Below are 12,134 nucleotides of genomic sequence, written 5' to 3' on the forward strand. Positions count from 1 at the left end.
CCACCGCGACCAATTGCTTGCTTCTAGAAAAACGACCCCACCCTCTCAGTCCCGCACAGCCTCTTCGTACCATCCCCTCCGTTCGTTCGACCTACCCCAGGTCCGGTCCTATCAGCAGCAATATGGCGACATGTACTTCCTGCGGCTCACTAAGATTAAGCCGCAAGTCGAAGAGATGGCCCGCGATGCTTGGGAAGGGAACGTAATTGCCGGCGAGGTAGTCAAGAAGGTCGAGAGAGTACTAGATGTGCGGCAGGGCGAGCTATGCTGGGTTACGGGGACTGTATACATGGACATGGCATTGAAACCGAATATTTTGGAAGACGTTTCCAAGGATGTAAGTCTAGCTTGGCTTTTGCGATGCGATTGATAGCGCTGCTGCTACCCGCTCCCCGGCACACTTTACTGACTGCAATATACTGGTAGCGTTGGATTGGTGGCCCTCCTGTCACTCAAAAATACTACTCGGAAGATGGTTCTGACCAAATCATGCTGGAGGACGAGTCTGGCCGCATTCGGCTTGTGGGCAAGGCCCTGGACTCGGTACTGCTGGTGACAGGCTGTATAATTTCTGTCATGGGCACAGAGACGGCTAATGGCGAGCTGGACGTCATTGATATCAAGTTTCCTGATCTCCCCCCTCAGCCCAAGCGCTGGACATTTGATAAGCCGCCTGCCGGCAATCGAGACATGGAAATAAGTAATTCCATGGCTCCGGCCAATGGTCCTTCCAAGAAGGGCTCTACGTTGGCTATTGTCTCGGGCCTCTCCTTTTCAGGCAACGATGCTAGTTATGCCTTGGAACTCAATTTGCTTCTTGAGTTTCTCCTTGGTGAATCTGGGGATCCTGCCCTACAGTCTAGCTTAGCCTCTGTGTCTCGGCTTATTATAGCTGGCAATTCCATCGCCAACGACGAGCCCAAAGAGAAACTCACAGAAGACAAAGAGAAGAAGCCCGCTGTCAAGAAGTACGGCTACGACTCGAGCACTTACAATCCAGTGCCTTCGCAGCTTTTTGACCAGTTCCTGTTCGACCTCCTCCCCTCAATGCCCATCACTGTACTCCCGGGTCCTAAAGACCCTGCGAACGTCGCTTATCCACAACAGCCTATCCACACAGCCATGTTTCCCTTGTCGCGCCAATACGCTGCCGAGCCCACCAAAGACGGCGCCAAGACTGGCTGGCTTGACACCGTTTCCAATCCGTGGGAGGCAGAGATTGACGGTTGGAGAGTGCTGGGCACCGCGGGGCAAAACGTCGACGACGTCTTCAAGTATGTCGGAAGCGACGATCGGCTGGGCATGATGGAGGCAATGTGCCGGTGGCGTTGTATTGCCCCGACAGCGCCGGACACACTATGTAAGTTTTTAGCATATCGAAGGGCAAAAGCATGGTCGTTTTCTTTTTCCAAGTATTGAAACGTGGTCTCCCAGCAACAGCACTAACACAATTCACTCTATACAGACAGCTATCCCTTCCAGGACAACGACCCGTTTGTCATCAAGGATTGCCCGCACTTGTTTTTTGTTGGCTGTCAGCCGTCTTTATCTACGCGTGTAATTGAGGGAAGTGACGGACAACGCGTTCGCCTAGTTACGATCCCCTCATTTTCCAAGACACATGAGATATGCTTGATCGATATGGAGACGCTTGAGGTCACAAAGGTCAAGATCAACGTGCACTCATGATGCGGCCAAGGCCACGGGAAACAGGAATATTGAATGGGTCTGTTTGAGGGTTGATATATTAAATACTTAATGCGTCATTTTGCTATTTTTTGATGAGCTATCGACGCCATCAATACCTGCGAATACCCGGTTCTTGTACGCCTCTTCTCGGCCGTGGTTTACTCAACCTGGGGTGCCCAGTCATTTGCGAATGGGGGCTCTCCGTCCACTTCGGTTGGATGGCATTTAATGTATTTGGTTTTTCCCGAGACGTCCAACAGGCGCCTAGCCACCTTGAACATTATAGCTTCACGTTTTCTCAGCTCTAAAAGCTGCTCCTGATATCTCAGGGAGCCTAGGCCTATAGTGTCTAGCGACAAGGTCATGTCAAACTCTACTTTCGCCGCACAGTAGTTGTTGTCAAGATACATGATAATAAGCTTGCGTCCGCAGACACGGTGCAGCACAGGATCATTCAAGACGTACTGATCCCAATCCGCATGTTCGTGAAGCCCGTGGCTATACAAATAATAGCTGGGGTTATTCTCCATCACACACTCCAAGGTTATGGTATCCACTGCTGGCAGCATCTCTCTCAGTTTACAGATACGGGCCACCAGCCAGCCACGACGGAAAAAGTTGGGGGTGGTCATACTGAGCTTGACGCTGCGAACATAGGCAGCTCCGTGGCGGGCAATCACACCCAGAGCAGTGTCATTTTTAAAGCCAAGAGAGTCAATTATGGTTAGCGGGATGTGGAACTCCGTAGACCCGTAGAGTACGGCACGAGCGTGGTGGTATAAGGCCCGGCTGGTGCGTAGAATAGCCATGTCATTGGTTAACAACCTAGAGATATGGCATCCTTGGTGGTTGGTGTGTAGACGTGAGCATATGTCTAGACAGGTGCAATTGGGATAGATGGTTACGGTGGGCTCACGCCGGTAGAAGGAGGGGAGAAGGAGGTATTCAATAATTAGGAAGATGATCTCGGAAGGGAGATCAAGCAGAGTCGTGAATCGGCGAGAATTGGCCTGGTTCAAACGAGGTTTTTTCTTGCTCCTAGGAATTGGCTTTGCCGACATACAAGTCATGATTGCATCGTCGGTCATTTCAACACATGTGTTTTCGTCATCATCTTCTGATATAGAGTAGGCCCGTTTCACATGACGGCGATAGCCTTGCGTGGGGTGGGGGTGTGCTCAAGATTATATAGAGATGAGGAATTCAGGGATCGAGTCTTCATGCTGAATCAGAGTTGTATTACAGGGTCAAATAGATCATATAGAGGCAGTAGTCGTAGGATAATGCAGACAGCCGATAGATGTGGGAAGCTTACACCAGTGAGTGAAATAAGCAGCGTGAGAAGATGACCAAGTAGTAATCGATCGCGACCACGATTATCTAAAAGTGGGCTGTCTGTGTAACATCTGGTGCGTGCCTCACATTATCAGTCTGACAGCTGACAGCAGGTGGTACAGCTTGTGGGAGGGAGAGCACCCCAAGATCAAGGCATTCACCAAGAGCCCATGGAGCCAAGCAAGGGTGGGTTTCTCTACTCTACAAACCTATGCAAACGCGGCCATTTGCTACTTGTATCATGAGCACGGGAAACGAGAAAAGAGACGGTATTAACATTAATCTTAACCAGGAACGCAACCAAAGCAACCATGCCATGCAAATAACGGGTAAATCGAGAGACACCACCAAGTCCTGCCTTGACTTAGGACCTAAGACTAGTCCTACTCACGCAAAAACTCTTGGATGTCCTTGTCCTCCTCATCCTCCTGTAGCTGGCGCAGCCTCTCCTCTTCCTGGTCTAGCAGGTTCTTGAGGACCTGGCGCTGGCGCTTTCTGGCTTTCTTACCCCACGCCGGTCCTGTGGCAGCGGCACCGTCCTTGCCCTGGGCCTGAGCCAGGATGTCATCAATGTCGTCCTCGTCAGCATCAGGGATTCTGAGCTGGCCACGTAGGTCGTTGGCTGTCAGCACATCCTCGGCTGAGGCCTCCTCGAACTGGCGTTCCTGGCGGCGACCAGCCAGTTTCATGGCATACGGCCGCAGGAGGGCATAGGCACCAACAATGATAACCAGGCGGATGATTTTGTATGGATTGAGCTCGGCAAAGGTCATGGCGATGTTGTTGGATACACGGTCCATGAAGGGCATTGCCTCTGGAGACGCCATTGCGAAATGGAAGGGGATGAAGCGCAAATAGCAGGAGAAAAAGGTAAAGGACTCGAGGGTGTGGGCCAGCGATACAGGATTGGAGAATCGCAGAATCTCGAAGACCGCCGCCGAGAGCAGACGCAGTTGAGAAAGGACTTGGCAGGGCTTGTCAGTCAGGGAACTAACTGCAAGGGTCGCGGAAGCAGAGGTGGGTAGATCCAAAGTTAAGGCTTAAGTGAAAAGCCTTATATTCAACAGGGCAATAAATGACGAGAATATCACAGAGAAATATAAAGTAGAAGAATACCAGCAGTAAACTCCGAAAAAAAAAATCACAGCATAAAAAGGCGCAGGACCGAGAAGCCAAAAAAAAATAAAAATAAAAATAAAGAAATTTAAAGGCCAGAAAACCTAAAAATTTCAAGCAAAGCTCGAGTGGGGCCGTGCTGACGTCAAGCCAGATTTAGCTGATATCCATCTTAGGACTCTTACAGCTGCAAGCATGCTCCTGCAGCCGTTGACAGCTGTAATCCCCGTTTGGTGTTCACAGAGCGATCTTATTCATTCAAGGCCGATACCAATCTCGCCCAACTCTCTTCCCATCATCGCCTATCAATCATGGACGACAACGAGACTCGCCAAGAGGTTGCTTCTTCCTCCCCTCTCTCCGGGAATCTCCAACTAACTCTTCTTTCTAGCGCCTCAAAACTGCCCTATGGTTTGCTGTTGGCAAGATTGTTGATCAAGAGCTCCTCCCACGTCAGCAGAACTCAACGCCACAGTTCATTGGTGCGCTGACAGAAATGGTCTGGACCCTTCTTGGTGCGTATATCTAGCCGATGCTCGTGTTTCCCCTCCCGGCATATACATATCTGACGCCATAGGCCAATCCTAGAGAACACGGCAATCGATCTTGAGAACTTTGCCAGCCATGCCGGCCGCTCAACCGTCACAACTGACGACGTTTTGCTGCTGACACGGCGAAACCCAGACCTGCAGGGGATTATCAAAGACTTTGTGGAGAAGGAAAGATCGGAAAAGGCAGCAACCAAGGCCCGGTCACGGTCGTGAGTGGGCTTTGGCAGCTGCTGCAATTTTGATGATGCGATGTAACTTGAATTTATGATTTCATGACCCTTTATACTCGGCCATTCATAGATGGGCGTTCCTGATGCTATGCAGTCTGTTGCTTCTACGTCATCTCGCTACGCCTTTACACTCACACTTGGTCTTCTATCCTTCTACTGTACAACTATGTCCTACACTCTACAAGTCTACAGGCCATGCTAGCCATATAGCATTGACATGAATGGCGACAGCGGCCCTAGGCAGTTAGTTGCCTCTACACCGGCTTCACTCGCGTGGCGCGCTCTGTGAGATCAGACGCGGAAGATATCTAGGCATAACTAACAAACCACATCAGGGGGGAAGATAGGGCGGTTAAAAAACACGCAAATATAGCCCTGCCTTCCCTTTCTTCTACTCTCTCTCCTTCCTCCATTTCCTTCCCCATGCTCACCCACACATCATGAGGCGTACTTCTCGTAATATTCCTCCAGAATTTTCCAAGAAACCCCTGAGCCACCACACACCTCCAGCACCACGTTATGGTCTTTCCATGGCATGCCATCTTTTTTCACTCTCTTCTCGAGCAGCCCATCGTATGCCATAGCCAGTGTTGCGCCACAAGCCAGCTCAACCATGATACGCTCGTCGTCAGCGAACCGCACGCACGCCAACGCTGCCTGGGCATCAGAGACTACAACGCTATGCACATTCTCGCTCTGGAACAGGTCCCATGTGCGTTTTGACACCTGCATAACACCCAGGGACGCAGCCATGGACGTAATCCCTGTCAGCCCTGTGTAGCGGCCCTCGCGTACACACGCATTTAAGCTGTCAGCACCGTCGGTCTCCACAGCCACGAACTGCGTCTCGCTCACCACCGAGAGGTACGAGTTGTTGCGGTGGCGTTGCACACCCTGTATCATGCCGTTCAAGAGGCCGCCGCCGCCTACACTACACACAAACGCATCAATCGGCACATCCATCTGTGCCACCACCTCGTCGACCACGCTCTCAGCACCAGCCCAGACTAGCTCATGGTTATACGGCGAGACATAAACACCGCTAGGATCGTTGGGCAGCAGTTCAGACCGCAGGTATGCGTCGGCATCTGCCAAAGCGTTTCCAGCCACGTACACTGTGGCCCCTAGGGCTTTGAGCTTGGCTACCATGACGGGCGACGATCGCGAGTGCACGACTATGGTGGCCGGGAGGCCGACGGCGTTGGCAGCAGTCACGCAGGCCAGACCCGCATTGCCGCTGGATGAGCAGTAGAAACGCACGGGGGATGTGGCAGCAGCAGCCGTCTTGGCAATAAAGTTTCCGATGCCACGGGACTTGAAAGAGCCCGAGGGCTGCAGGTTGTCGAGCTTCAGCCAGATGTTGCTGTGGGGGGGGAAGTGAGGGGGAAGAACACAAGGGTTAGCATGAGTGCTGTGGGCAAAGCGGCGAGGGGAGGGGAGGAGGCGGAGGTGAAGTGTAACGGAGAGAGAGAAAAGACAGGGTCGGGAGCTGAGGACGTTGGCAATAAGGGATCTTACCAGCCGGCAGCCCGCGAGAGGATAGAGCTTCGGACACAAGGCGTCTCGATCCACGGGAGACGTTCGGCCTTCTTGGTGACAGCCATAATGAAGAAGGGGTATAGTATAGTAGAGGTAAAGGGAAAGAGAGCGCTCCAGAAGTTGTTTTTTCTTCTATTAAAAATGGGTGTAAAGTGAACGCAGGGCAAGTAGAATTCCCTCGCGCAGAAAGAGGCCTAGTTGAATAGAAGGGAGGACAAAGAGGAGAGTGTGTTAGGTGCAGCCGGTGAGAAAATTATGAGAAAGAGAAAGAGGGAGAGAAGAGTTCAGCAGGACTCCCAGCTTTCCTGGGCGCTGGCTGCCCTTTTATCTCGTCCCGGCTTTTTCGTGCTTATCTGCATTTTCAGAGTCTTCGTATACTAGTGTGCCATGTGCATCAAGGCGTGCAGCTCTCTCCAGACGCCTTTCACACACACCAGATATCCCCGATAACTACACCAGATATACCGCATCAACCAATACAGACGTAGATATTAGCTCCAAATGCACCCGATCCCAAGTCTCACTCCCCCTGTATGTGTATCGGTATCAGTCATTCCCATTCCCAATTTTTTACTTTTTTCTCCCTCTCCGTCTCTTATCCTGCCCACCTTGCCTCGTCTTGCCCATCTTTGGTCTACTTTTTATCTTGTGTGTATCTCACGGCCGCCCGTACCATCAATGCAAGGCCTGGGTCTCCAAGAAAGGGCCAACAAGGAGCGAAAAAGGGCCAACAACGCAAAAAAAGGGCCAACAACGCGAAAAAAGGGCCAAGAGGATAAAAAAGGGCCAACAGGATGCCGCGGCCAATGGACTGAGACGAAGACGGTGGTAGATATGCGTGAATGGGGGGTAGCACGTGAGTTACGCGTGTACAAGTGCATCTTGAGCGAAGCACCACGAAGTTGATTTTGCATTTCAACAAGCCCATCTCGTGTGTTTCGTCTCTTGCAGAACGTCGTCTGGTCGTCTGGCTTTCTCTTCTCCTCTCTTCTCTCTCTTTTCTTTGTGTCACAGCTAGTTCTCTTGCTTGCTCTTCTCTGTCCGCCTGACCCCACGTGCTTTGGCTTTGGGAAAGTACAAACAGGAAGCAGCAGGAGCAGCCAGGGCAGGAAGGAAGACAAAGAAGAGGAAAGAGAAGAGCGGAGACAGAGGAAAGAGGAAAGAGGAAAAACAAAGAGGAAACACCAGCCAGCCAGCTGATAAGAGCTGCTGACCCCGACTGGCGATTAGTTGCCTTGTGTCTCTTAGTCTATTAGCCTCCCTCTTCTGCCGCCTTCTTTCGCTCTCGCGCTCTTACTCCGCGGAAAGAAGATTAACGAAGAGAATAAAAGCGGGGTATATCAGCCCAGTACGGGCGGGGACGGAGTGGGTCTTTTCTGCTGCCTCTTTTTCTTCTTTTCCCTTTTATTGTCTCCCCTTTGGCTCTTCTCTTCTCTTCTCTTCTCTTCGCCAATGTGCTTCCTCTCTCCTCTTTTTATTTCGCTACGAATGCCAGCATGCTCGTTTTTACGGGTCTTTATCAGTACATACAGTAACAGCCCTCCACCAATCAGACAGAGCAAGAACAAAGAAAAAGCTGCTTCTGCTCCTGCTCCTGCTCCTGCTTCTGATGCTTCCGCCACCGCGTCCCTCTAGGCCAAGATCGGTCGGCAAGAGAAAAGAGAGGAGCTGCTCCTTATCTATCAGACGGACGTGCTTTGGGCTGGCTGACGGAGTGACAGGCTTGTCCGGTATTTGTTTGAGAGCCCGATATTACGGGCGCTGGCCAAGTCTAGCGATAAGCCCTTCCATAGGGTTAGGGTTGTGGACTGGAGAACATACAGTTTATTTCAGTGTCTGCACAGTTCCCCGCACTGTCCTTATAGCTGTTAGTGGCATACCGTACGTCTTACCATGCTCCTCCTACCAACAGCCCAATCTCGTTGTCTGTGCAGGTTTTTTAGCTTCCTCGCTTGTACCATAACTTGCTACGCCAATCTCTTGCTCCCCCATCCTACTACGAGACAACAATTCTCGAACAAAGGCCCATGTGATGCCTAGGGTTGCTAGCTGCCGATGCTCTTAGGGTTGAAACACGCGGGATGTGCATTGTTCCCGACTTTCTTTTCGGCAGCGACAGAAGAAACACGAGCCTGACTACTTCCTGCAGGGGGCCGCCACTAAGCTTATTGCAATATAAGTTGTGGTGTATAATCAGAGAATCATAACCCCTCCCTGCTGTCGACCTTGTGTTGTGGTGGCCGTGGGTTGAAGAAAGCAGGCCGGCAGGGCCAGTTGAATTCGCAAGGCCAATGTGTTGCTACCCCTGAGGGTAAGTGGTGGAGGATTCACGCGCCTTTGTAATACAAAGCTAGAATCTCCGTGAAGACAAACCCAACAGAGTTGGAATTAGATGGAGCAGATATTAAAGGCTGCTATGTGTGGACCTAAAGAAAGGGGCGGGAAAAGGGCATTACTTTTTCCCCTTTTTCTTTTGTTGCCATCTTCTATTGATACAGGGAGTCTGTTCAAGGGAAATAAATGCCAATGCGTAGAAGAGGCAGGTCGTACAGACTACAGATTAACGCTGCACAGGCCCACGAAGCCGAGAGTAGGATATATTGGTAGGTACTAGTGAGTTGCAGCCCCTAATAGGGATACCTCCCTAAGATGGGTATCAGGCTGCGTGCTTATGGTTTGCCAAGTGCCTTTTCCATTCACACCGTCCGCTTTGTTTGTCGTGCAATTGGCTGGCTGTTTGTTTGTTTCTTATCGCCTCAATTCTCCTGCCTTACAGTAGTAGCCGCCTTCGTCGTTGGCGTTCTACTCGTGTAATGACGGGGATCACCCCTTTCTTCCCCGTCGTCTTGACATAGTCAGCAACTGAAAGACTGGCGTCTGTCTTGGGGGGTGGCTTGGGTTGTCTTTATAATGGCAACGCCACTAGAGCGGTAACATCTTGGGATTTATTGGGTGGCGTTTAGCTGCACGGAGGCGGGTGACTACGTCGAGACTCCCTTCACATACCATGCCTGCGCCCTCGAAGATTTTGCCTGTACTGCAAAGCAAGAATCAGTTGGGCTTTGCGTCAGCCGTGGAGGGAAATCCAACGTGTCGTGGGGACGTCAGCATCAGCGGACTTCCCTAACCAGCATCCGTTGGCGTTGGCATAATCTTGCTGGACAACTTCGGCGAACGTGTTTGAGCACCCCTGTTGTGAAAACAACATGGAATTGGTGGCATATACTGCGTCTACTGCTCGGGCGCTGTATGTTTCTACCAAGTAATCTTCGTTGTTCGTAGCTCACATCCTGCCATGCAAGGCAAGGCCTAGCCGAGCCGCCCAGCCTGTATGTAGTATTTTCCCTAGCTAGCCTGGGGGGTTTTTATTCATATAATTCCTTCTCTCCTCTTGTTAGCTCCTTGTTGCAAGTCTCTAGTCTCTTTTTGTTTTTTTTTCCTCTTTCTCTTCTTTCTTTCCCTAGTCGCTCGTTTTTCGTCCTCCTTTACCGGGAGCTTGAAGTTCTCTTTGCTCGTTGTAACCGCCGAGTTATTGTTCTTCTTTTTATTTCCCTGGTTTTAATTTTGTTTTTTAATAAAAGGCCGGTACTGCTTTGTCCAGCCTGTCTGTCATTGCTGCCGTCTGTATGCTTGTGGGTTTAGACTACTTGCAAGGAAGGCTGCCCCTTTTGTCCTTAACAACCCATATCATAGTATGTTAGGCGTCCCGCCAAAACAACCGGCCTTGGACAGCCAGGTCGACATTCTCTTAACAAAGCAGGAAGCCACACCCGCTGTTGTTAGTACCGAGATTAGCGCAGTGCAGAAGAGAAGGAGGATTTGTGAGTTGCTGGCCTTGAGTCAAGTGTACATGTCTCGGGAACTAACACATAAAACACCGTCTCAGTAATCATTGGCACTGCTGTTCTTGCAGCACTGATTGTGATCGGCACCATATTTGGAGTCCTCGCATCTCAAAACATCATTGGTGGTTCAAAGAACAGCAACAAATCAGCCGAGCTTGCTGAGAATGCCGATGCAAGGGCTACCGGGACTTCTAGCCAAGTGACCGCCACAAGTGGGCAAAGTTCGGCATCAGCCACATCTACGGCCTCTGACGAAGATGAGGAGGACGACAGCAACAACAGCGAGGGCAACTCAACTTCCTGTTCCCGAATCCGCAACATCCCCAAAGATGTCGTGGGCACCTATCTCGATATGACCAAATGGATGGACACCACGGATTTTAACTGCACCTGGACAGACGCCACTGTCGGAAACCTGTCGCTGGCCGGGCTCAACTCCACTTGGTCTGATAACACGCGTGCCAACGACAGAGTGCCGCCCCTCAACACCAGCTGGGGCTCGTACATGGACCGTCCCATACGTGGAGTCAATGTCGGTGGCTGGCTCAACTTGGAGCCGTTTATGACGCCATCGCTATTTGACTATTCTACAGATCTCGGCATTAACGATGAGTACACATTGTTGAAGCATCTGGGCCCCGAGAAGGGTCGCGAGGTCCTTGAACAGCATTATTCGACCTTCATAACCGAGGACGACTTTGCCGCCATTGCTGCGGCTGGTCTGGACCATGTACGCATTCCATTTTCTTACTGGGCCGTGGCCACGTATGAGGGGGACCCATATATCAAGGGTGTTTCATGGCGCTACCTTCTGCGTGGCATTGAATGGGCTCGCAAGCATGGACTGCGAGTCAAACTCGACCTGCACGGTCTACCAGGTAGTCAGAACGGTTGGAATCACAGCGGCCGAGCAGGCAACATCACGTGGCTGCTCAATGGGACGGAAAGTGCAATGTTGAACCGCAAGCGTAGCCTGGACATCCACAAGCAACTGAGCGCATTCTTCGCGCAAGAGCGCTACCGTAACGTCGTTGCGTTCTACGGCCTGGTAAATGAACCTGGCGCCTCTATCCCCACCGACGATCTGGTTTCGTGGACCAAAGAGGCGTACGACATAGTTTCGGGCGCTGGCTACACCGGCACGCAGGTATATAGCGACGGGATCCGTGATGTGAATTCATGGAGCGGCCTGTTTGAGGGCTATGGCGACTCGCTGAGCATCGACACGCACATTTACATCATCTTCACGCAACCGCTGCTGAACAAGACACGGGCCGAGAAAGTGGATTTTGCATGCACAAAGTGGACCGAAGACCGGGATGAAAACATTGCCAAGGTTGGGCCAACTATGGTTGGCGAGTGGTCAGTCGCTGACAACGACTGCACCAAGTATCTTAATGGCGCAAATGCCGGTGCTCGCTGGGACGGCTCATTCGAGACCAACAACGGTATGAGCTGGTGTCCAACGCAGGACGATCGCTGTACATGTGAGCACAGCCTGGGCAGTCCTAAGGACTACTCGGACAGCTACAAGAGCTTTCTGTATACCTTTGCCACGGCACAAATGGAGGCGTATGAGCACTCATGGGGCTGGTTTTATTGGTCATGGAAGACAGAGAATGCACCGCTGTTCAGCTACCAGGCTGGGATTGAATACGGCTTCTTGCCCAAGCTAGCATATGAGCGGATATGGGACTGTACGAAGCCCGTGCCAGACTTTGGGGAGTGGCCCGAGTATCAGTAAGACAAGATTGAGATTGTCTAAGCGAGGGGGGATTTGTTTTTTATTGGATTTTCTTGGAATGTTCTTTTTTTTTTTGGTGTTTCTC

The 12,134-nt window shown here is 51.2% G+C and overlaps 6 protein-coding genes across 6 annotated transcripts; 3 read left to right on the forward strand and 3 right to left on the reverse strand.

The window, feature by feature from the left end:
- Positions 1 to 130: 130 nt before the first annotated feature.
- On the forward strand, positions 131 to 1,689 carry HOO65_040199 (DNA polymerase delta subunit 2; the record flags this gene model as incomplete). Its single annotated transcript, XM_071002782.1, has 3 exons — positions 131 to 337; positions 427 to 1,360; positions 1,466 to 1,689. 3 exons carry the CDS (start codon positions 131 to 133, stop codon positions 1,687 to 1,689), a joined length of 1,365 nt encoding a protein of 454 aa, XP_070859042.1.
- A 158-nt stretch (positions 1,690 to 1,847) lies between these two features.
- HOO65_040200 (uncharacterized protein) lies at positions 1,848 to 2,759 on the reverse strand (the record flags this gene model as incomplete). Its single annotated transcript, XM_071000599.1, has 1 exon — positions 1,848 to 2,759. The coding sequence occupies one exon, from the start codon at positions 2,757 to 2,759 to the stop codon at positions 1,848 to 1,850; it is 912 nt and encodes a 303-aa protein (XP_070859043.1).
- A 648-nt stretch (positions 2,760 to 3,407) lies between these two features.
- HOO65_040201 (DUF1531-domain-containing protein) lies at positions 3,408 to 3,851 on the reverse strand (the record flags this gene model as incomplete). The annotated part of the gene is made up of 1 exon (XM_071000600.1): positions 3,408 to 3,851. One exon carries the CDS (start codon positions 3,849 to 3,851, stop codon positions 3,408 to 3,410), a length of 444 nt encoding a protein of 147 aa, XP_070859044.1.
- A 600-nt stretch (positions 3,852 to 4,451) lies between these two features.
- On the forward strand, positions 4,452 to 5,123 carry HOO65_040202 (Centromere protein S; the record flags this gene model as incomplete). Its single annotated transcript, XM_071003027.1, has 4 exons — positions 4,452 to 4,478; positions 4,532 to 4,659; positions 4,718 to 4,900; positions 5,114 to 5,123. The coding sequence occupies 4 exons, from the start codon at positions 4,452 to 4,454 to the stop codon at positions 5,121 to 5,123; spliced, it is 348 nt and encodes a 115-aa protein (XP_070859045.1).
- A 236-nt stretch (positions 5,124 to 5,359) lies between these two features.
- Positions 5,360 to 6,525, reverse strand: HOO65_040203 (serine family amino acid catabolism-related protein; the record flags this gene model as incomplete). Its single annotated transcript, XM_071002890.1, has 2 exons — positions 5,360 to 6,284; positions 6,440 to 6,525. The coding sequence occupies 2 exons, from the start codon at positions 6,523 to 6,525 to the stop codon at positions 5,360 to 5,362; spliced, it is 1,011 nt and encodes a 336-aa protein (XP_070859046.1).
- Positions 6,526 to 10,154: 3,629 nt separating this feature from the next.
- Positions 10,155 to 12,049, forward strand: HOO65_040204 (putative glucan 1,3-beta-glucosidase D; the record flags this gene model as incomplete). The annotated part of the gene is made up of 2 exons (XM_071002712.1): positions 10,155 to 10,281; positions 10,347 to 12,049. 2 exons carry the CDS (start codon positions 10,155 to 10,157, stop codon positions 12,047 to 12,049), a joined length of 1,830 nt encoding a protein of 609 aa, XP_070859047.1.
- Between the last annotated feature and the right edge of the window lie 85 nt (positions 12,050 to 12,134).

Source organism: Ceratocystis lukuohia, assembly GCF_044167205.1.
Source record: "Ceratocystis lukuohia strain C4212 chromosome Unknown Supercontig4_pilon, whole genome shotgun sequence".
In the NCBI taxonomy this organism is placed as follows: domain Eukaryota; kingdom Fungi; phylum Ascomycota; class Sordariomycetes; order Microascales; family Ceratocystidaceae; genus Ceratocystis; species Ceratocystis lukuohia.